Source organism: Syngnathus acus, chromosome 19, assembly GCF_901709675.1.
Source record: "Syngnathus acus chromosome 19, fSynAcu1.2, whole genome shotgun sequence".
Classification (NCBI taxonomy): Eukaryota; Metazoa; Chordata; class Actinopteri; order Syngnathiformes; family Syngnathidae; genus Syngnathus; species Syngnathus acus.
The window spans coordinates 6,625,703-6,649,599 of NC_051103.1; the positions used below are offsets into that span (position 1 = coordinate 6,625,703).

Below are 23,897 nucleotides of genomic sequence, written 5' to 3' on the forward strand. Positions count from 1 at the left end.
ACATGTTTTGTTTGTTCAGAGCAGCAGACACAGACAAATGACAAGTACTGTAGGCTTACAAAAATGACTCAGACAATTAAACTGGCACATGCTTAAAAAATATGAATGCAAACTTTTTTTGCAGAGATGAGGATTTGCAGTCGCCACTCGGTTCTGAAAGGTTCAATAGTATCATTTAATTGTGTCAAATCTGTGAATCATCCTGAACTTTACGGTAGTTTTGTACTTTACCCATTGTACCTGAACGCAACACGGTCTCGGCGCTGTGAGCCAATCAGAAGCGAGAAAACGATTTAAGTTGGAGGTGAGTGCTCCTAAACTGCTGACAGACTGACACTTTTCGCCGACTGTCGCTTCGTTTCAGACTTCGACGTCGGGCTGCAAGGTTGCACCATTTATATCTTTTTTTAAGAAAAGACGGGCGTTGTTTTCTTGTTCGCATTGTTTCTATCAATCAATCGCGCTGTGCTCAAAGTGACCTCCTTTCATCTTGCAGCTTTTACCCTTTTTTGCTTGGTTAAAAGTTACAATTTGGAGCGCATCTTCCAAATAATTTGTGTGTTATGTCTAACAGCTCCCACGTAGACAAGCAGCGACCTTCATTGCCGGTATGTCACTTTGTCATTTGTTGTGTCTCCACAATAACATGTAATGGGCATGCTATAGTGTATCTTGTTCGATTTGCTTTTTTGTCTTTTCTCACGCTGGAAGATTTATGTCGAAACGCTACGATACACTGACTCAACCAATTGCATTAGTTTCCTTCCTTAATCAACATTCGCTGCGCGTTACGGTAGTTCACACAATAACAAGCCGTTTACCGTAATGCTCCGTGTAATGCGCATCACTACTTGGTCAGAGTGATCTGTCTTGCTTTGTGTAATAATGGATCTTTGCAGGACCACCAAACTAAAAAAGATGTTGCTGAGTTTGTATCTTTCCATAGTCCCTGGGTAATCCCTCTCAAAACATTTTGAGAATGTAATGGGGAGGGAGTTCAACACCTGTAAAAACAAATACAAGTATGCGTGAGGAAGTGTTTGCAGAAGTAATCTGGCGGTGCGGCAGTTAGGAATGCACACCACGGTTATGGGAGAGACTGTCACTGTATGCATTCGTATTTCCCCTGACAGCCATGACACGTTCCGCTTAATTATATAGTCAAGCTTGATTACACATTTGAATTTCTTGGGCGGGCTTTTGAGTTGGAGGTCACACCCGGTATTTAATTGGGGCACAGATGTAGGTCACTCTTTGAGGAAACATGGTATTCCAATAAAAGCAAAATTCCTATAACCAAGTAAATATATGATGAATTAAAAAAATAATAATGAAACCGGTTTATTCACCAAAAGCCCAGCCGGTCATTTTTGAAAGAACTCCCAGCCGATTCCAATTAATGTGGTCTCCCCACTGCAAGGCAAGGAACTTTTCAAAAACTTTTGTGTGATTGTTGACGCACAAATCTCAGTCGCGTGTAGCAGAACACGAATAGAAAGCATGCAAGCTGGGAGTGGCTCAAGTGTCTTGTACTTGGAGTACCGTTTTCTTTGGACCCAAACAAAGAAACATTGTCGTCGAGCAAGGGGTGAGTGTTGTAACCGCCGTAAGTGTTATCACCCATGTGAGTCTCTCGTGTCAGGCTGGGGCTCGTGTTGCGTCGCCTTTGCCCTGCGGGGAGTGTACAGACATGTTGCGGATGAGGGCGCATTCTGTTCCGGCCTGTTTTGGTTTGGAGGCGGGCATTGCGCTCAATTCCTTTGGTAGATTAAATACCAATGTGGGATGTTTTTGTTTTTTTTAATGTTTCTTTAAAAAAGTATCCAGTGGCTGGTATCGGAAGCCTCCATTAGTACTCGATAGCTTAGAATATGCGTCGTTGATATCATGTTATTAATTATTAATGATATATCATCAAAAGTAATTATGCTAGCAGTCCAACTGGTTAATCAGCACCCAAAATGTAGCTTTCAGTTTCCTAAAGGTCGCTGACCGCTGTTCTAGTGTTTTTTAAATGTCACCAGAAAGGCAAATAGCCTCAAGTGTCTGTGACTAATCAATATTTATCCAGCCTGTTTGTCAGGTCCTGGCAGAAAGAAGCCGCTAATATTGCCCGCGGGCTAAATTATTGCTCTCTTTGAGAAAATGTTTGTGCGTGATCCAGGTCCAAAACCATACCTGCGTGTTCTTAATCCTAGCGTCAGTATCCCGTAGCAATCGATTAACATTCTGCAAACGTCTGGTTGGTTCGGAGCGGCGGGCTCTCGGCCAAGTTAGATGTGCCGAGAAGCGTAAATATTTAAACAATGAAGAGGGGACGTGACAACGTTAGCAACTCGCTGCGACCTCCACCAAGGCACGGACCGCTTCCATTTCCAACATGGTTGCCTCACAGGCCCAAAACCAAAAACTCATATGAAGAGCTTATAATAATAATAATTGCCGTACGTTTCAACGTAAAGCCTGAACCTTTTCCATCTTAAGTTCAAAGCGTGCAAGTTTATAGGCAAAGGCGTCCATGTGCATCCCCCCGCATAGTTTTACAGCTTTCACGTGCGGCGTTGCCGTGGAACGCGCTCGAATAATTAGGCGTATAGATTTATGTTTTTGCAGAGCGCCGTCCAAACGTTCCTCGTGTGCTTAAAGGCCTCTCGGTAGTAGTTTAGTTAGTCAGGCATTAATCGTTGCATCTGGAATGGACAAGATGGAGGACTCGGCAGCAGCCAACAGTCTTTTGACACTTTCCGTCATTGGATTTATTCGAAGGCTCGCTGGAGCGAAGCAGTGTTTGATGGCGACCACGATTTCTGTGGCCGCTGCATCTGTCCAGTAAAAAGCATGTGAGTCACCAAAGGTCCACTCGAGCGTATGTGTGCGAGATCCCCGGTGAGATAAAGCCCCGCCCTTCCCCCTCCCGCACAGTTGTGCCTTTCCGCAGGCTTTTTTGCTGGCTCTCGCCTGGTGTGTCACTGCGTATGTGTGTGTGTGTGCTGGCTTTCCCATCCGACACATTTAATGGCTCCTTTCAATGGTGGCAAACAGAAGGCCGGAAACCAAAAGACAAAGACGCTAGTCTGTGTAAAAATAGAGCAAAACAAAATGACTCTCGGCCGATTTTGAATCGCTTCATTTTGTATTTTCCCTCTTGACAAATAAACACAGCTCAAATAAACCCGCGTGCACTCGGGGCCTACAACGTGGCGCTCTAAAGTTATTACACCGGGGGGCCTCGTTATGTCAACCGGCTTACGACTGACTGGCTTGGGTCGGCGGGACGTCGTCTAAAATGGATGGATTAGTCTCGAGCCTTGTTGTTACCCCCCCTGCTTTCCTCCTCCTCTTCCTCCCCCTCCCCTTCCTGTCTTGTCAGGCAGCAGATCTTGTCCTCACGCTGCCCTGCCCCTCCATGGCACCCTGGAGACATCTGGCCCACAAAGCCATGGCATCCACCCCCACAAGGGCAGCCTACTTTCCCTTCCTACTACAGTCAATCGTCCTCCTGCGTTTTTTGTTGTTGTTTGCATCCTCCGCCCTGAGTACTTTCTTCCTTCCTTTCTTCATCTGTCACTGTAAGTCAGCCCTTTTCCCTTCTCACTAGGGAAGAGGTGAGTCATGGGATGGATGGGGGGGGGGGCGCAAAGTGCTTCGTGATTGCTTTTATTTTTTTTGGCGTGAAACGCATCTGATACTTTCTATTGAGAGAATCTTTCCCCTCTGGCCATGCAGTCATTTATCAGATGTAAATTTCACTTCAAATGTCTGCAAAATCCGAGTCAAGGCGACCGTGGCTCCCTACCTCCCTCCCTCCCTCCCTCCTTTTGATTTTCTCAGCAAAAAGGAAGTTTCCATTCTGTGTGTGTTCCCTCCAGGAAGAATGTGTCAGGACCTGACTGCATTCAACTGCATCCTCTCTTTTTTTGCAGGGCACATCCCAAATTCTGACTGGAACATCCTTTTAGGTGCCCTGAGTCTTTTTTTTTATTTTAAATATGAAAAGAAACCACAATTTATGAGTTGGGCGTAGCCCGCATTCCTTCTGTCCTCCTGTGTGGACGTGTGTCGTAAAAAATAAAAAAATACTGTATTTGCTGCCGGTCAACTTGAACATCTCAGCACCGTGCATCTTCTGAAATTCTTATTAACTTGTTGCATCTTGTTCCACCAGCTACTTAGTTTGTTTGCATGCCCTAAAGGAGCAGAAATAAATCAGGCCAGACTTGTGAATTTCCTGCTCAAACCGGTCGAGCCTCATAGCTGGAAACCAAAGTGAGGCCGTTGTCAAACACCAGTCCTGTTTTTTCAATTGTGTCAGATGTCTGACTCACGTTCGCCACTCGGAATAACAGCGCCACCTTCTCCTCGCTGCCGTGCGCTCCTTTTTTAGCAAGTGACTTATATAAGCCGGTGCCGAGGCCCGAAATCAACATTCGGGCCCGGCCGTCCTTTTTGCCTTCTTAAGGCAATTTGCGAGCGTAGCGGCGACATGTGAGGAAGCTGCTCTCAAAAAAAAAAAAAAAAACGTCTGCTTTCTTTTTATTTTGTCCTTTGATAATGGCCGCTGACCTCACCTTGGGCAAAACCCATATTTGGTGGTCAAACCGTGATCGGAAAGTTTCACAGACTATTGTTAGTCTGTTTATTTATTTATTTATTTTAATCACTTGAAGAGACTATTGTTAGTCCGTTTTTTTTTTGTGTGTGTTGTTTTTTTATGGACCCCACTAAACGTCCCGTTGACATTTACATGTACGGCGCCGATCCGTTAGAAGTTCTCGACTCTTCCTCATGTGCTGTTCCAGTTTTGCAAAAAAGTCCACATGCGCTTGATCCTCGCTGTGTTTTGTCAAGTGTGGGGGAGGATTACCAGAGGTCAGAGGTGAACGCTGTCATATTTCACAGCCTTATTACTCTTTGCCGAAGCCGGCCAGCAGGTGGTCGTGAGTCAGAGCCTGTGAGATTTCTTCAAGCTCTGTGAGCTTGTGTCGTAACACCAAATGTGTAATCGATTCCACTTTATGAGCACGCTCACCTCTCCTTAGCCTCGTTTGCGTACTTCACCGGGCGCCAAAGCACCTTGAGTCGACTCGTGGAAAAGCCCCCATCACCCTGTGTGGTTTTCTTCTCTTCGAATATTCAGTGGAACAAACATGAGCTCATCGCCGACTTCTAATTTGCTTCACCGCATTTTTGGGTTGGAGTTGTCAGAATCTTATTGGATATTCCACAAAATGTCAAAATATGATGACTTTCACAGCTCACAAATATTTTTGTTTTTTTTGCAGTGCTGTCATTTTGATGGAGTGACACGTGACCTCCGACCTTTGGTCTTGGCATCCGAGTGAATCGGCGACCTCCTTTTGCTTCCGCCGCCTGATCGTCATCCACGTGCCAAAAATGGACGCCATGGACACCTTACAGAGCTCCGCCCCGGAGACCAAAGCCGAGCGGATCGCCCGCTACAAAGCCGAGCGCAGGCGGGAGCTGGCCGAGCGCTACGGCACCTCTGACGAATTCACCTCCAAGTACGTCCGCAGTCGGGACAGGAAAGTTGCGGACTCGTCCGAAAGCAAGGAGACGGAACTATGCGAGGATGAGCAAACGTACGCCAGGAGAGGCCCGAAGAGCAAAGTTGATCTCGACACTGATCTCAAAGCAATGGAGAAAAGCACCTACGTCAAACGGGAACCTCGTTTGACTTCTGAAACAGAAGTTCAGCCTTCCATCAAGACGTCTTCCAATATTAGGTAAGTGTTTTCATTGGACGGACGGACTGGAATGTGTTGAGTCACGGCCCCGCTGAGCGTTTGCGGGGATTGCGTAAGGCACGCATGGCCCAACTTGTCTGTTCTCGATGAGAAACGAGTGTTGAGACACTCTTTGGGCCCGGCAGGGGTTTGTGGCGACGCGAATTTGCAGCCAAGTTTTCATGCCTGGTGCTTCATCAGGCAAGATTTTTGCAGAAGTGGATTCCTTTCGTGAAAAGGCGCGTCCCGACTCGAAACCGTTACAGTAAATGTTAGTCGCTTTCCGTAAAAATAATGCATGCTTAGCTTTTTTTTTTTTTTTTTGCTGCTGTGGCGAAATCCTTCGTCACGATAGCATGCTGTAATTACAGGTTGTTGTTTTTTTTTTTTAACTCTTCATAATCAAACCAACTGCTCTCTGCACAAAGGCTATTTTTAGAATGTATGTTTTCCTGGGCCTTTTGTCCCCACGCCAACCCCGACTCGTCTTTCCTCTGCAACCTCTGACCCCGCCCGCCCCCGCCGGCACCAGCTCGATTGTGCATCTGTCCCCGCCCCCTTTTTCCAGCTGCCGTCTCCATCCATATTTAACGCCCGTTACTTCAACATGAACGCTCTTTTTGTACCATGCCCTGTTTTTCTTTTCCTGTGTAATATCTGTCATCACTTGAGTATGACCTCATGTGTCTCTCTCGTTCTCTCTCAGGCATCTGGACGTTGATGATAAAGACGAGTCAAAGGGTAAGTGGAATCCACTTTTTGTGTTCTGCCCACGGGACAGCTCCATTTGTAATTGCCTTCATATGCCGCCATTTGCAAATCGATAAGCCTGTTGCTAACCAATCCAGCAGCACCTAACGTTCCCCGTCATAGTCTCACAATGACTCGCTAAGATTGTTGGGAAAAAACCGGTCGGGCTGAGTGGAAGTAGGTCAAGCGAGTCGTAAGTTGATTGATGGCTAAGGAAGGAAACGCCAAAGCCGTCTTCTTGGCGGTCTGATACTGTATTGAAGATGACATCATGCGTCCCATCGTGGACGTTAAAGCCGGTCCCAATGATCCAAGGCATCGTTTAAAGCCATTGGACCGTGATGTGGAGTGGAATTTGACTTTTTTTTTCTTGTTCCTTTCACTCATGTTTGGACGCCGGCCACGCCAACGCAGCGGCACGGCGTCAAGCAATAAAAAACAATTTGCAGTGAAAGAACAACATTTACAAAATGCTTGTACACAGTACTAACTATTCTTCTGTTGATGGTTTTGATTAGAAAAAAAAATGTTCCCCTCTTTGTAACCAAAGCCGTAATTTCTTGCTGTCCGTGAGCTTTGCCAGGCGTAATAGATGCTCCCTCCAAAAAAAAAATGTTTAATTGATCATATCAATATTCCCACAAACTATGACCTCAAACACTTTTGTCATTTCAAAGTCATCTTCCCCTTAAATGACTTGCAGATGTGGCCCAAAAAAATGCGTCGACGTGGAAGACTCACCGTGCCGACACAGGTTAAACTTAGCTCCTCCCCCAACGCCTGGCAGTTTGGAAGCGGCCCTATTAAGCAAGCGGGCGGCTTGTGTATTTACAAAAGGCCTGCGCTGGCTTGACCATGTTTGGCCTCTCCGAGCATCTCCGCCACCGTGCGAGGGTGCCAAGTGTCCATCTTGCGCTGGCTCGCGACTTCAAAACAACAAATGCCGTTGTGTCTTTCAGTTGAGCGCAAGACTTGGGACCAGCTGACCTCTAACATGTCTCTCAAGGTAATGTCCTTTTTTTATTTCTTATATATCATCAACACAATAATTGTTTTCGATTTTTCTTTTTTTTACTATAATAGCAATTTAAACGAGGTGCTTTGTTTTGATGAAGGCTTGATTTCATTTCTGATGAATTATCTGCGAGCGCCAAGCCGATTTCCCGACTGCTCCGTTCGGAGCAAATCACGCAATTCCGATATGGCGCCGAGCTTGTTGCGCACTTGCTTTGGCCAAATTCGTGACGCAGCGCAAAAACGCTGAGGCGGGGAAATTAAGGGAGATTTCGAGGCCGAAAGCCTGCTCATTAAAAAAAATAAAAAATAGGTTGTGGAGGTTTTTCCCAGGCTGCTTATGTTCTCAAAGTCATGTTGGATGTAAATAGCTGTTGGAGCTCGCCCTTCACCGACCAGGAGCTGTGCCAAAGCTTGGCCAAGTGAAGCCAGATGGCAGCTAAAAAAAAAAAAACTCCAGACTGCAAGCGATATCTCTGCTATTCCAAGGCCTCACCTGGAAGTCATCCGAAACAAACTCACTCCATCCGTCTTCTTGTCACTGCAAAGTCTCCGGCGACGGTCTGCTGAGTCGGCAGGTGACGGAAAACTTTGCAGACTGGAAAATATTGCACTCGCGTGGCTTATCTCCCCTCGTATTAGTTTTACAATTATGTATCAAGGGAGGGACCCTCATAAATGGCTTTGAACTCTGATCAGGTGAAGGGGCGGGGCTTCGCTCATTTAAGATCAAGCTGTGTCGTTGCATTTTGCACAGCGGGCAAAACGTAACGTAGCTTTTCCCCTCGTCTGTTCCGTCCGAAAGGATCGGGACGATGGAAGCGGCGACAGAGTGAAGTGTCAGCCGGTGGATCTCGGGAACGAAGAGGAAACTCTGAGTCGGTAAGATAAAAAAATTCCGTTTGCGTGGGTGATTCGTGACCCCGGGACCGGTTTCGCGCAAAGATGAATAATTAAAACTCCAAACTTGAGGAGTTGCATGTTTACCAACGTGGGATGTCTGAGCCGGGCCATCTGCCAGGACTCGCTCGCTGGCTCTGGTGTTCTTGTCCTCATTAGGACTGTTTACAGTCGGGCCCGGCGCTGACATTGACGGGTGCCCGTGACTGTTGGTGCTTCACATCCAGCGACTCATTAGGCGAGTAGGATGGAGAATTTCTCTAAGCCTGCAGGAAACCTTAATAATAGATAACAGATGCCGTGATAGCAGAGGGGGGGGGGGGGCTTAAGCCCCTCTGAGCCCCCCCCTACCCCCGGCCCTCTTTTCCAGAGTTTTCCCATGTGTCATCGTGTTTAGGCAGCAATGTTTCCATTTGGATTGGTCGCCCAAGAGCTCAAGTCTTTTCTCTCAACAGCAAAGAAATGGACGCCGTGGACGAGCCTTCGTCCGAGGAGCAACGGCAAGCGCCAGAAGAAACACGGGTTGGTTTTCCGGCGTTTTTTTTTTTTTTTTCTCACACACCCCCCGGAGAGCTCGTAAAGTTTGGTTTCAGTGTCACGTGGTTTTCTTGGCTGGGTGGATTCTGCTTTTAATTGGCTGGCTTGATTGATGTGTGCGGTGTAATTTAGCGGCGGCGCGCATTCTTCAAACGGAGCGTCATCGCGTACGTCATCCTTTGGGATTTTTTTTTTCTTTGCCCACACACGACGCAAAGCACATCACCCGCTCATGTTTTTTACACAACAAGAGCGGGTTTTGCATTTTCACCGCCGCCTCGGCCTTCGACTCTGAAATCTGGGCTGGCTCGTGACCTTTGAACTCCAGCTGAACAATCCACTGCACATGTTTTGAAGGCACATCTTCAATTAAAGGCACCAAGAGGGTTGAAATCCGCACGAGCAGAATAACACCTCCCTCCCCCTCCCCCTTGCACCTCACCCATGCTGATGTAACCCACTAACCCAGAAACTGTTGATAACAGCTTTGTTTACTATTCCGATAGCGGCCGCTTGAAAAAAGAAAAAAAAAAAGAAAAGGCTCTTTTTTTTTTTTTTGTGCAGACGCCCTCGCTGCAGCGCCAGGACTCGAGGGGCATCAAGGGAATCTTGAAGAAGAGCCGCTCCACCAGCGTGGAGTCGGACCAGAGCGAGGGCTCGCCACTCCGACCCGCCAGCGTCTCACTCAGTCACCCAGAGAGCGAGGAGGCCGAAGATGGCGAGCTGGAGGATCTGGAGGACGATGTCGAGGAGGACGCCTCGTTTCTGGACGACGACACGGACGAAGGCGACCCGAGCGAGCGGAGGCGGCGCAGCGAGGGCAGCAGCGGCAGCAGCCTGGAGGAGATGCGCAGCTCCTCGCCGGATGAGAGCTTAGACGTGGCCTCCACGCCGTCGGAGGACACCGAGGAGATGGACAGCTTGGACGGGAGTCAAGGTTCCGGCATCAAGCAGAGGTCTCGGAATCTTACTCGCAATATTTGAAATATATTGGTGAGTTGCAAAATAACCGTCATCTGGTTCCAGGCTCGGCGAGTTCAGCGGCGACGAGAGGACAGAGCGGACGAAGAAGCCCGACCCGTCAACAGTGATTCAAACGCCGCTAGCCAATCGCTTCAGCCAGCTCCATGATGCGGAGAACGCCTGGAAGAAAAAGGTCAGTTGTGTGTTTTGTCACGCTCGCACTCACAGTCGTGCTTTAGTGGTGAAATAAAAAAAATAAAATCATAATAACACTCCATAATCACCAAGTGGAAGTTTCTGGCTGTTCCGCTGAACATGCAAAGATGAACTTTCCAAGTGCAGAGAAATTATGTCATTGGATTGCCGCCTCGAGTTTATTTTGTCAAGGCGGGAGCGCATTTTTCACCGGCCGTAAACGAGCCGGCCTTTGTTGCTCTTTGCTGGATATGTGGGCCAACGGGGAACCGTAACATGCTCGCTGCACACATGACCACCTTCCCCGAGCTGCTCCAGATGTTTCCTGTTACCTCCGTTCTCTGTCGTGCTGGAAGAACTTTCCTGAATCGTTCAGGTTCTGCTGTAAATGCGCATCCATCTTTTTTTTTCTTTTTCCCTCTTGTCCTTGTTCCATTCTAATGTTTTCCTCTGTCCATTCCCACTTTTCCTCTGGTCACCTCACTTGTGTAGCTCCCTCCCACCAGCTCTTCCTCTTTCTCTGACTTTGACTCCTGCCTGTCAACCTTTCCCAGTCTTTTCAGGTGAGTGTGTTGTGTGACCCCCCCACCCCTAAAAAAAAAAGGGGTCATAGGATGCATGCAGTTACTCGACAAATGCTCCGATACTACGACACCAATACTTTAAAGTGGACGTTTTGCTTCATGCCAAAATTTAAGATGTGGAAAATGTGCTTTCGATGCAGAAAGCGCTTGCTCGTCGAAAAAAAAAATGACTCACAGGGTCAAGTGTGTATGTGTGTGTGTCATTCTGACTAAGTGTATTTCTTTGAAAAGCAACAACGCCGGTCCCAAAAATCTGTTTCCACTTTTACCTTTTCAATTGTGTTTGAAGCCAAAGTAGTGTTTCTGCAGCCACTTCACAACACACTGGGACATTTTTTCACTCAAACGGGTTTATTGACCGAAGGGGCCGAGCCGAGCTTCTTTATAGCCAGGTTGTTAGAAATTAGCGAGGAGGTATCGGGAGGCTTACTCACGGCAACAGTAAACATATTTTGTGACTTGAGACTCAACTTTTGACCTCCTAGCTACCTCCCCCACTTTTCTATCTTCCATCCTCTACATCAGATAAATCAAAACTCTGCAAATAAAATAAACTGCATTATTGCCTTTTATGTATTATTTTATTATATTTTTTCTCATATTTTTATTGATTTATTTTCTGCCTTAAGTATCAGCAACTTCCGTGAGCATTCGATACCTAAAAATAAGGCCACTGAAATATTTGATATTGCCCTTCTATAGTTTTAGGCTAGGAAAATGTGCTGAGTGTGCACACAGCCACCAAAAAAAAAAAGATCCGCCACATAATTTCAGGCTGACAACCTCTTAGTAAGTAACACAGACGTGCTTGTCACTTAATGTCAGGTTGACAAGATGGGCTAATTTTTCAGGGCGGGGGCGAGCGAGCCTTAATCAGATGCCGCATTAACATTAGCTTGGCTGCTGTTGGAGTCCCCCCCCCCCCCCCCCCCCTCATTTCAAAGCTGCACACATCTGTAGATGCTTAACTCAGCCCGTCAAGCCTAGGCTTACAAGTCGGACGCCAGCAAAACGTCTTTCATTCCTTTCATTACTGTCGCGAGCGTGTATGCGTTCTGTCACGTATGAAGCGTTCGTTTCCAGATAACATGTTCAAATTTGACACGCGTGAACTTCGGCAGCAGCTTTGTGGTCGCAAATGATTTTTTTTCCTCCCCTTCTGTGACCAGAAGTCCAATGTGGACGCGTCACCCAAGGTATCACTGGCTGACAGGATGAAGATCCTCAAGGACAAGGAGGAGCAGTGGAAGAACAAAGGCAAAGGAGCCGCCAACGATTCCGTTCAGTTCACCGTGGCCGGACGCATGGCCAAGAAAGGTAACGTTGCACCACCCCAAAAAAGTCTTCGTTCTCATCGACAGTCATGTCTCACCAGGTCTGGTGTCAGACGCGGGGAAGGCGGAGGCCCGTCTCACCCCCATGAAGAAGTCCAACGCCACGCCCGTGAAGCCGCTGGAAGGTAGCGAACGCTCGGCGATCCTCTCACGTGACTCTCGTTGACCATTTCGATGGCTCTGCTCCAAAGAAATCTCCAGCAGAAGCGGCGTCAAGGTGGAAGGGGACAAAAGGCTGGACAAACTCGAGTCCTTCCTGGACAAGCTTCACAGTAAAGGTACAATGGTCATCCTACGTGGATTCCAGGAAGCAAATGTCATGCCGTGCCGCTTTCAGGCGTGAGCAAGAACAAGACGTCCACCATCGAAGTGACGGCCGAGGCCGAGAAGGAAGTGATGACCCTGGACGACCACGAGACCTTCGGTAACTTCTACCGATCCATCTCTCCCTCGGCCTTCCAGGACGTCTCGGTGACCGAGGAGGACCTGAGCCAGATCCAGTCCAACACGCCAAAGTCGGTCCAATTCAAGACGGGGGAGGGAAGGAAACGATATTGAGACCTGAATGCGGTTCTTCCTCAGGCTGGCGTCGGCCGTGGCCAAGCACAAGCGCGCCGTGAGGCCCAACAGGAGGAACCAAGGATCCAGGAACCCTCTGAGGGCGCTGGCGGCCCGCAATGACATCCGGCAGGTGTACACGGAGCAGAGGCTGAACATCGCCAAAGTGGAGACCAAGAGGATCCAAGTGGAGCGCAGTAAGACACCATAACAAGCCAAAGATGCTCCAAAAGAACTTGCAAAATGTCCACTCTTCTTCTCCACCTAGTGGCCAAACACTCCAACCTGGCCGACGTGGCCTTGGCGGGCCTGGCCAGCAAGGAGAACTTCCGCAAGGTCAACCTGCGCAGCGTCAAGTCGACCGACGTGGTCACCAACAACAGCGCGCTGCCCTACAACAAGCTCATGCTCATTCGCATCAAAGGTCAGAAGGTCAGGCCGAGAAGCTTCGTGAACCTTCGGGAGAGTTAAATAAATATCTTGGCATCTGCAGGTCGCAGGCACGTGCAGGTGCGCCTGGTGGAGCCCACGTCCAAGTCCCTCAACAGCGGCGACTGCTTCCTCCTCATCACGCCCAAGCATTGTTTCATGTGGAGCGGCGAGTTCGCCAACGTCATCGAGAAAGCAAAGGTGAGCAAATGGGATTTGCGTTTCGGCGCCACCGCGGGCTAAATCGATTTCTGCTCGGGCGGCAGGCGTCGGAGATGGTGTCCTTCGTTCAGGCTAAGCGGGACCTGGGCTGCAAAGCCCCCCAGGTGACGGTGCTGGAGGAGGGCATCAACACCGAGAGCAAATGGGCCAAGGAGTTCTGGAGTCTGCTCGGGGGGAAGAACCAATATCCAGGTTTGTGCTCCAGTCCAAGTTATGACGAACACATGCCTTGTGAACATTTTCGTGTGTGTGACAGGGGCGGGGGAGCCAGAGGAGGACGAGCTATACGAGAGCGGCGTCTTGGACTCCAACGGGGTCTACAGACTCCAGGGAGACAAACTGGTGCCTCACGAAGACGCCTGGGCCTCCATCCCGAGCGTCACCTTGCTGGACTCCAACGAGGTGCGTGAGAAGCAGTGAGGGGGGGGTAAGTGCCAGGTCATTGTTCTCCTGACTCTGCTGCTGCTGCTCAGGTTTTGGTGTTTGACTTTGGCGGCGAGGTCTACGTGTGGACCGGCAAGGACGTGTCTTTGGCGGACCGGAAGGTTGCAGTCAAACTGGGCAAGCAGCTCTACAGCGGCACCTATGATTACACCAATTGCAGGGTCAACCCTTTAGATCCCTCCTGCACCGAAAGCCGTGACGTTGCACAGTGAGTCAAAGAAGGATTTGTTGTCCCACTGCGCCCCCTTGTGGTGACTGATCTTCCGTCCACTCAGGCAAGGAGAGGGCCGCCCAAGTTGGACTCTGTTTGGCCGCCTGTCGGAGCACAATGAGACGTCCCTGTTCAGAGAGAAGTTCCTGGACTGGGCCGAGAGGAGGAAGGAGGAGGCGGCTGTAACGGAGGAGGTCAAGGTGCAGAAGGATTTTCTTCTGGAGTCGTTCAAATTTGGACGCTTGGAGACAAAAGATTATATTTGTGTGCTCAGAGCCCGGTCCACTCCAACGTGCGCTCCTCGCCCGACCCGGACCTGCAGCCGTGCGACGCCAACGAGCTGCTGGCCAACGAGCCGCAGCCGGTCCGGACGCTTCTGGAGGGCGTGGACGTCCAGCGGGGCCACGGCGTGGTGAGGACGGAGGACAGCAGGCAGGCGGAGCTGGCCACGCTGGCCGTGGACGCCTGGCATATCAAGGAGTACGGCGAGGAGGAGGTGCCCAAGGAGAGCCTGGGACAGCTTCACGAAGGGGACGCCTACATCGTCCGATGGAAGTACTCCATCACCACCCTCGGTGAGGCCCGAAAACAAACACCGAAAAATTCCAGACGATGAGCTCATTTCTCTCTCCAGTGGGAAAACGGCAGAAACCGGGAGAGCTGAGTGCCGGCGTTGCGGGCAGGGAGAGGACGGCTTGCTTTTTCTGGCAGGGCCTCCGCTCCGGCGTCAGCGAGAAGGGAACCTCGGCGCTCAAGACGGTGGAGCTGGGCAACTTCCGAGGCTCGCAAGTGGGTGTCGTTATTGCCGGTAGCGACCTTTTGAGCGCTGTGAAAGGATGACACGTGCTGGATTGCAGGTGCTGGTGAGTCAGGGGAAAGAGCCGCCTTGCTTCCTGCAGCTATTCCAAGGGGGCTTGGTGGTCCACAAGGGCAGTCGAGCCGACTCGCAGAAACATTCAGGTGATCAAGGAGGGAGGGAGGGAGGGAGGAGCCTGTGTGTTGCACGTGCTGATGGAGCGTCATCTTGTGGCCCAGGAGGTTGGAGGTTGTTTTGCGTTCGTGGCGAAGCGGAGGTGGAGGCCATGCTGTTGGAGGTGGAGTGCACCGGTGCCAGCCTGCGCTCGCGGGCCGTCCTCCTGCTGCTCCACGGCCGGGAAGCTCGTCTCTACCTGTGGCACGGCTGCAAAGCTCATCCCGGCGCCAGGCAGGTGGCCAAGAGGACCGTAGAGCGCATGAGAGAAGGGTAAGTAGAAGGGGGGCGGGCGGACGCGGTCCGAGACTGACGCTCGCCACTCTCTCCAAGGTGTCCTCCCGAGTTGGGTCTGAGCGGCGCCGGCAGTGTTGAAGTTGAGGAGGTGGAAGAAGGAAGCGAGCCCGCCGAGTTCAAGAAGGTTCTCGGTCTGCAGGACAGGAAGTCCTACGACTGCATGCTCGAAGGTCTGGCGCGTTTCCCAACCCGATGGCCTGGGTTTGCCACGCAATCGTGAATGACGAGGCGCCTCGGCTGCTTTCAGACCCCGGCAAGTACAATTACACCCCCCGGCTCTTCCGGCTGAGCGCCAGCTCGGGCCTGTTTGAAGGCGAGGAGCACCTTTACCCCGCCAGGGTGACGGAGGGAGTCATGGCCATGCCCTTCCTCCAGGAGAACCTCTACACGGCACAGCAGCCCGGTAAGAGCCGCGTCCGAACGAACCCTCGTCACCTTTGCTCATCGCCGGCGCACCTGTGCCAGCTCTCTTCCTGCTGGACAACCGTATGGAGGTGTACCTGTGGCAAGGGTGGCAGCCCGAGGAGGAGCAGTGCACGGGCTCGGCAAAGATGCGCTGGGACAGCGAGAGGAAGTGCGCCATGGAAACCACACTGCACTACTGTCGAGGTCAGCGTGAAAGCTTTGGCTTGCAAACAAAATCTAGTCAGCGTGTCTTCACATCTTCTTGCACTGGCTTGCAGAAAAGAGCTCACGGCGCCCCCCTCAGGCGTACCTGGTGATGGCAGGCTGCGAGCCGCTCACCTTTACCAACATCTTCCCTTACTGGAAAAAGGACCCCAGCGTTGCCTCCAAGGTGAGGAATGTTCTTGTCGTCAAATTCAACACTTTGTGCATGCTTTTTTTTTTTTTTTTGTCTTTAGACTGCGGGCTCCAAAAACAAAGTCACCTTAGTGAAGGAGGTGCTGTCCAAGCTCAGTAAGCTGCAATACTCCATCGAGGAGCTCACCAGGTCGCCCCTCCCTGATGGCGTGGACCCTCTCCGCCTGGAGGATTATCTCTCTGACCAAGACTTCAAGGTAGACAAAAAAAAAAAATATTGGAGTCCACCAAGCTCGTAACGTTCCTTTCATTAACTGTCTCCAGAAACTTCTGGAGATGAGTCGGGTGGAGTTCAACGCCCTGCCAAACTGGAAACAAAAGAACCTGAAGAAAAGTAAGGGTCTCTTCTAAAAAAACAAAAACAACAACAAAAAAACATTTTGTTGTATTCCAAAAAAAAATCACCTCATTTTGTAAAACACATGTACAATGTTGTACAGTTTTTTCTAATTTTAGCCAATTAACCATGTGCAATTTTTAATCAACCTTTGTTTGTGTTCTTGGTGTGCTAAGCGCTTTACGCAACAACAACATTTTAAATGTTGTCCAATTTGAGCTACAAAAAACTGGGAAGGGAATGAACAAACTCTGTTAAATCATTTGCTCACTCGAGGCCTTGCTTAAAACAGACATTTTTGATATTGCTTCATTTGATGGGAAAAAATTCTTTTGAATAACACAACTACTCTTTTGGGACCAGATGAGACTTTTTTTAAGACTTGCCAACAAGTGTTTTGTGTAAAAAGTATTAATTGTATGCTAGTGTGTTATGTGTTTACTCCTCAGACATGTTACATGTATGTTGCATGGCTTCTATCATTTTTATGCAATATGATCTTTTTTGTATGTATAAAAAAAAATAGACAGATGGCTGTTTTTATTATTTTGGACATGTTAGTAAAATGATTGGACATGACGTTATGAAGAGGAGCCGGGGCAGAGGTGAACCCTTCTTTTTGTAGGTGCGTGCAGTGCCAACCTCTTTCCGCCAGGTGGTGCTGTTGCTGCGGTTTCTCATGTTTCAGGTAGCATTGCTGTTGCTCAATTTAGCACTGTGTAAAATGTTACTCAAATTGACTGTTTTGGTGTATTTGGGTTAGGTGAATCACGATACAAACATTTGAGAGGGCCTTTGTGCCGTGCAATTATATTTGGAAGCATTTTTTAAATCATTATTTTTCTGCATGTTTTATTGCAATTCGGCTGTTTAAATGAACGGCTTCTCGACGATTAAGAAACTTTTACAACACTGTCTGCAAATCTGATTCGATTCTTTTACTTGCAAGTACCAAGAGCTATAAAAGTTGCTGCACCTTTTGCTGGCAATGCAGCTCGATTTTTATGGGCCACATAATATAACGGCCGCTCGGTATGATGCTGTTCACCGCACAAACTAAAACCGGGATGAGAAACAATAAGAAGCACTATTAGATTGGTCCAGCATCCTTTTTGTTATTGGATGCCATTAGAAAATGGAGAGGGAGTTTTTTTTTTTCTTAAACTCTGTGTTGTTACACTTTATGTAAATTTGAATCCCTATTCATAATTTATTATATGATTAACATACATAAAAAGGTGGCGTGGTACATTAAAGTCCCTCGTTGTCCCTTCACAATTTTGCCACAAAAAAAAAAAAGCATGTCGCGCGCACACACACTGCGAATCAGCCACGACATCAGGCCGTCTTCCTGCAGATAACAAATTGATTGAAACCCTAACTGCACCTCTCATCCATCATTCCGGCCTGTTTCTCATCCACCAGCTGCTCAACTTTCCTCGTTTCCGCACACACACAAATCGGCACGGAGGCTGTGTTATGATCGAGGCGCCTACACGGCAAACAAAATGAGTCAGTGGTTTGGCATTCCGGGATAAACACATGCTCGGGTTGTCGCGGGCCGTGACCTCCCTCCCACCTGGGCCGCATTAACCTTGCGCTCGCACAATGCGGACAGCTGCCGCCGTTTGACTTCACGTCAACTTTGCAGTACCGAGGAAGCACTTTGGATTAAAGCTGCACTTTTCGGATAGTTTGTGAGCGGCAGAAAAATAAGACTGTACAATGTTGTTTATTCAGGGGGAGACAGTGAGTTGCACTTTGGAGAGGATAAAGAATAGATGCATTGCACACTTTCAGCAGCATCGCAATCTTTGTGAAATTGGATATCAAGCCATGTTTGGAACCTCTGCAGTAAACATTTCAAAATGTTTTTTGATCCACTGAGCTTTCAACTTTTAAGCAATGATGCCTGCCACTTCCTGATTCATCTCATTTAGAGCAAAAAACGCTGGGCTAATTGTCTCTGCTGGGTTCGCCTTCCTTGACAGACAGTTGTAAATATATATTTGCGCTGTCACGGCATATGAACAAGAAGAATTTCCAGCATTTTATTGGCAGCGAGTGCCATTGGTGGCCAATTAAAATTGACGTCGAGCGAGTAATCGTGATGAATGTGCCAGCCGTGGAAGCGGCCTGACAGAGATGCTACTTAAGATAGCTTGCACGCTAATGAACCCGCTAACCTTAAAGTCATAAAGCCATTTTATTAATGCACTATATTAATGCTACGTTGGCTTGTAAAAATTTGAATAATTCGTGCTGCTGCCATGGAAACTCTAAATCACCTTTAAAATTGACGGACTAGCTTGAGTTGTATTAATTCAATTTGGTTCCATGTTGAGCACTGTGCTTGCCTATTAACTCCTTCAGTGCCATTGACGGTTATAGACGACAATGATATGAACTGGCTTGGCAGTGAATGAGTTAAAAAACAAAAATGAGAAAAGATAAGCCAAATATGGGATTTGTTCTTCCTTCTTTTTGGAAATAATGCAAAAACATTTCCTTTTGATTAGATAAGTCAAAGAAACATGCCCTGAAAAAAGAAAATGAAATCGGGATTTTTGTCAGACGTCTCAAATTAACGTCTCGGCAAACAAAACAGCTTTTGTTGGCAAGCAAAGTGAAGTGCTCGTGGGACTGCGTTTGTACGCGACCTTCGTTGCCGCGAGCAATCAATAGAGAGAAAAAAAATAATGAAGAAGTTTTGGAGCCGCGCACTCATGTTTGCTTTTTCTCTTTCATTTGGATTTCACCATTCAGACTCGCCTGAATGTCATGAAAATTGTCCACGATAGGCTGCATCGCTTTTGATAACATCTTTGTGTTAGCTTCCAGCTTTTTTTGGAGATGGACTTTTTTTTCATAGTGTTTGTGTAACTGATGGAAGCAGATGGAGCCTTTGACAGCGTTTGTTGAGGAGGCGGCGGCAGGCGACATCGGCTGATGTCACTCACTCAGTCCTCTTCCTGTCTGCCCTCGCTAATCCAATCAAGTCGCTGTCGAACTCTCGAGCCCACTCTAATTCCATCAGATCCGGATCCCCACGCTGCAGGGGGAAGGTCGTGTGGTTCTTCTGTATTTCTGTGTGTGTGTGTAAAATTCACGGCCTCCCTCCACTGCTTGACAAATGACCGTCCACCTCGCAGTCCCGTCATCAAAATCGAAAGTCACCTTGTGGGTGGTCCGCAACGATAGAGAGGAAAAAAAAAAATCACCTTATCCTCCAAATCGTGTTCAGCTCGCATGCCATGTTGATGCGTGTGATGGAGTCGGGTGCAAAGTGGCGCCACTGAAGTTGAGCTCTTCAGTTTTAAAACCGCCACTGAAATGGAGGCGCGTGGGTGTCGGCAAACACTTGGCTATCTAATTGCGCGTCCTTTTTTTTTTTTTTCTTCCCCAGTTGTCAAATTGTCTTTTGTGCTTTTCCGTTAATGTGCTTTTGACTTAACATCCAGAAATGGTGGCACAAAAGAAGTCAACTTTAGTCCACGTGCGAGGAGTTTTGTCGAACATTCTAGAACGAGCTCATTAGCATTAGCTTACTGTTAATATACTTTGCAAAGAGAGACCTTAACCTTTGACCCTTGTCTACCTTCTCAACACTTTATAGTCATGTCATTTTTCTTACAAACATCCCGTTGCGCCACTTTGCTAATTAGGACTGGCCAAGTGGAGCCTGGCGTCCCCTCTGCTTAGCCTCTCGCTTAACGGGTCCAACGTGGCTGTCAATCAACGCTTGTACGCCACGAGCGGTCTCTCGCACTCCTGTCAACGCAATTAACGGCAAGCCGGCGCGCCGCGAGACTCCATGTTTCATTCATGACGCGAGTAGAACAGAGTATGAGATCAGGTGTGTGTGTGTGTGTGTGTTCCACTTTGGTGCAGTGCCTCCGAGGGAATTGTGTGTTTCATGTTTGCATGGATGAGCAGTGCATGACAGGCAGTAACCCCGAAAGGGAGCGCTGTCTTCATGTAGCTATGTTTTCTGCACAAATGCACAATGGTGCGTTAGTATGCGTGTGAGTGTGTCTTCACAAGCACATGTGCTCCTCGCACAAGATTGACGATTTTCTATTCTGACCCGACTTCATTTTTGTGAACGGGCTGTTTTTAAGTATTGCGTGTATTCTTTATCCTCTGCAAAAATCTTTGTTGTTCTTTGTTCTATTTGATTGTTGTCGCTTTATTTTTAAATATGATTACCCCCGGATTGATTTTTCTCGCCTGTCGGCATCGCGATTGCGGTTTTATCGACTATCAAGGAAACTTCTTTGTTGAGGCAGAAATTTAAAAAAATAAAATAAAAAGCCTCCTAAAAGAATGACAGTTTGTGCTGTTGATAAATGGCTCTTCGTTTCGGCACCGACAGCTGCACGCTGGCAGAATGCTGATTTATTTATTTTTTTCTCATTGTTGTGATTGTACAGTCTTAGATGCAACTATTTTTGGGAGCACAATGTGAATCCATGAGCATAACTCTTCCAGTGCTGGAGAATCAGGATGAGGCTGCTTTCCTTTAATGGCTCATTCATTTTTAAGCAGCCCGTGTTCTGGCAGCGCTTGCACAATTGCACCCTGCACCGCCCACTTGGCGAGGCGTGGAGAAAATACAAAAGGAGCGCCGTTCACGTGGCCCTTGCTGTTGATATTTTACACTTGGGGGGAGGCGTCGGTAAATCACAGCGCTGCAGTTAAGTAGGCCGATGGATCAGCGTTAACAAGCGAGAAGCTTGCACTTAAATTACACCGCTTGGCTTCTTCCAATCTTGCAAATATGGCATAATCGTTTTTCCTGACTATGATTATCTCATTCCCAAACACCCCGTCGAGTGTAAGCAACCTCCGACATGTTTCGTGATATCGTCAGCCACTATTTTGACCCACACTGGGGGATCCAAAATTTTAAAATAACCACACTCGAATCCGGCTGAAAACACTCAGGCCTTGAATAAGACGGATAACCTCTCTTCTGTAGCCATGGCGACCCGGGACGACCGACATAGCTTGGTGAACCGGCAAGGACGCACTGCAAGCCTTGTAAAACCTCATCCCCGTTTATTTCTCGACACAGGCGCGGTGATAAAGACAAGTTGCGCTAGGCTAACAAAGTATTCGTTTAAAGGCCAAGGCAAAGCTCGTACAAGTGGAATGTCATGTCAAGGTCTCGCCAGGACACAAGTCCAATTATACCGCTCATAAAACACGCCAAGGCTCGGTGACTCATCGTTTTTCATTCACCTGCTAGGAATTGAGATAAACGATTTGAATTCGATGAATAGTAAAGGCGGCCATTTGGAGCCAGGATGCCGAGGTGAAAATTCACACATTGGAGTCCATCAGCGCCGCAATTCCCGTGCAGCCTCGACTTTCTTTGGCGCTGGCCGCCGATCGGACCAAGTAATCGAATCAATCGAGTAATCAAATGTGCAGGTTTCAGGAGGACCTTTGCAATCCGATTAAGTCCCGCCCCAACGCTGTTTGTCTGCAGCTAATGAAAACGAATGTAAAGCGTCTCGCCGGCGGCATGAGTCGAGATTTTAACTTCCTGCTGTGCGGACGTCACACTCGGAGACGGAAGTTTGCCGAGAATCGATTCCTCGATGTTCGAAAGGTTAATGAACACATGATGTTTTTTCGCCAATCGTTGTTATGTTCTCGTCTTCGATTCTGACAGCTAGATCAATATTAAACCTTTTTAAACCTTGCGGATATTAACCCGAGGTACAGTCTTGGTCATCCGCCGAGGTTCGATTAAGGCAAATCGGCTTTGCTCATGGAAACCAGAGTAATTCCGATTCCTGTCATGTGTTTGAAATCTAAGTTATGCTTTGGGGCGTAATAAGGCTTTATCCACGGAGAGCAGAATTGATTGCAACTGCTTCAGTCAATTAACTGCGACCAACCTAATCAACCTTGGAGGTCACTGCCAGAGGAAGACATCCCGGTGTTAAGATGCGAGATGGACGTGGGGTGATGGGAATCTGATGATTTCAAATTTAGTGCACATATCTTGAAAACAATTACATCTGCGTTCCATGGAAGCAGATGGTCCAAAAGCATTCCTGGCGAACGCATCGGGCGTGAGGAGCTTTTATCCTCAAGACAAGCCAGCTGGCCCAATGTTGCGTCATCATCAAACTGAAAGACGCCGAGTGGATATTAGATGTTGTCTCGCGAAGGTCACCCGTGCAGAATCTTTTAAGGCTGCTTGAGGTTCTATTAAATTCACTCTAATGGAGGCGACTTGACCTCCACGTTAGTGAAGTCGCGTCGCTCGGGGATGAAATGTACTCGATCCATACCGCCGTTGTCTGGGAACTCTGGCGATTTTATTACAAAGCGGCTTGAGTATCTCCGGCTCCAACAGTGGCTTTCCCTATCGTCTCTCCGCCGCATTATCTCATTCGGCCCCGCCCCCCCCCATAGTGCTTTATCACAGATGGTCCCACAGCTCAGACTCAGTCCTCATATCAGAACCTCTACTTGAATTGCATGACTCGTATTATCAGCAAACGTCCCACCTCAAATATAGAAGAAAAAAAAAGACAGATGAGTTTCCTTTTTTTTAAATAAAATAAGTGCCCTGGCGCAGTAAAGCTTTTCCGAATAAACTTTTCTCGCAGTTGTGTAACACGCGAGATGTGACTCACACTTTGACTCGCGTTCATCTGTTTGTGCTGCAACAGATGCAACAAAACATTGTATGCTGTGTCTTTTTTTCCGAAACGATAATCCGCCAAGCTACGAGCGAGGAGGATGAGCCATGCGGTAATTGCTGCTATCCGAACCAATTCTGCGGGGACTCGCCGGGTAAATAATGGGGAGCTAATTGATTGGAACTACTCCAGTCAATTAACTGCAAGCGCTATAATAAAGCTTTTGAGGTCATAGTCGCTGCAAGATGGGGAGGCGGAGCCAAAAATAAAAGACCAGTTATTTTGCAAGCAAAGAAACCGATTCAATTAAAATGTACTGCGCTTAAGAATCTAAAAAGATTATTTGCAAGTGTAAAAGTTACACAACTGAACTGTGCTGGATTCAATTTAATTGAGTGATGCTTTCATCTACCACCAGAGGGCGCATTTTGACAGTCACGTGTCGAAAATATACTTGGGTTCAGAAATCTTGCCAAATCAAAATTTCCTGTCCTTTTGGCACATAAATCAAACTAATACAGTCTTTGTTTCATTCTCTGCGTGTTTTTTTTTTCATTTTGACAACCAGTTTTTGTAAATATTGCCAATCTGTGACACACAGCCAAAAAGCAGAGCTTGTTTACGCAGCTGCTACATTTTTTTTTCTTTTTTTTTTGGTTCCTTCTCTGCTGCAGTGATAAGAGAACCCAAATGTGTAGACAAATGGTTCCTTTCTGAAAGTTAATTACAGCTCTACCTTTAATTAACTCTTGCACGCTCCGAAATGGATTACTCATTAACAACGGGGGTGGCGAGCAGGCGGACGGGCGGGGTTGAACGATGTGCCAACGTCTTTATTGAAATTTGTTTGTGATTAATGCCTGGACTTTACTGTATTTTGCTCTGATTGATTACGCTATTATTTTAGTACATGTCTTTTTTTTT

At 47.9% G+C, this 23,897-nt stretch overlaps 1 protein-coding gene across 4 annotated transcripts; it reads left to right on the forward strand.

The window, feature by feature from the left end:
• The first annotated feature begins 289 nt into the window (after positions 1-289).
• Positions 290-16,842, forward strand: svild (supervillin d). Of its 4 annotated transcripts, none has more exons than XM_037278645.1 (30): positions 325-385; positions 575-608; positions 5,283-5,744; positions 6,451-6,485; positions 7,454-7,500; positions 8,314-8,390; positions 8,864-8,930; positions 9,510-9,901; positions 9,972-10,101; positions 11,857-12,004; positions 12,063-12,146; positions 12,213-12,299; positions 12,359-12,536; positions 12,604-12,776; positions 12,848-13,003; positions 13,073-13,209; positions 13,275-13,422; positions 13,487-13,632; positions 13,704-13,882; positions 13,950-14,085; positions 14,160-14,460; positions 14,520-14,674; positions 14,743-14,845; positions 14,921-15,128; positions 15,189-15,322; positions 15,400-15,555; positions 15,618-15,761; positions 15,836-15,948; positions 16,016-16,171; positions 16,239-16,842. In XM_037278645.1, exons 3-30 carry the CDS (start codon positions 5,395-5,397, stop codon positions 16,323-16,325), a joined length of 4,227 nt encoding a protein of 1,408 aa, XP_037134540.1. In that variant the 5' UTR covers positions 325-385; positions 575-608; positions 5,283-5,394; the 3' UTR covers positions 16,326-16,842. The 4 variants fall into 4 exon arrangements, with proteins under 4 accessions (XP_037134539.1, XP_037134540.1, XP_037134537.1 ...); XM_037278642.1 differs by adding an exon at positions 3,924-3,959 and having other exon boundaries at positions 329-608; XM_037278644.1 differs by lacking the exon at positions 575-608 and having other exon boundaries at positions 290-385.
• The last annotated feature ends 7,055 nt before the right edge of the window (positions 16,843-23,897 follow it).

Bases quoted from the DNA above. Each gene is read 5' to 3' on its own strand.
- svild (XM_037278644.1), top strand. From the start codon at position 5,395: ATGGACGCCATGGACACCTTACAGAGCTCCGCCCCGGAGACCAAAGCC. The intron at 7,501-8,313 runs GTAATGTCCTTT...TCCGTCCGAAAG, and splicing joins CCTCTAACATGTCTCTCAAG to GATCGGGACGATGGAAGCGG. The intron at 12,005-12,062 runs GTAACGTTGCAC...ATGTCTCACCAG, and splicing joins CGGACGCATGGCCAAGAAAG to GTCTGGTGTCAGACGCGGGG.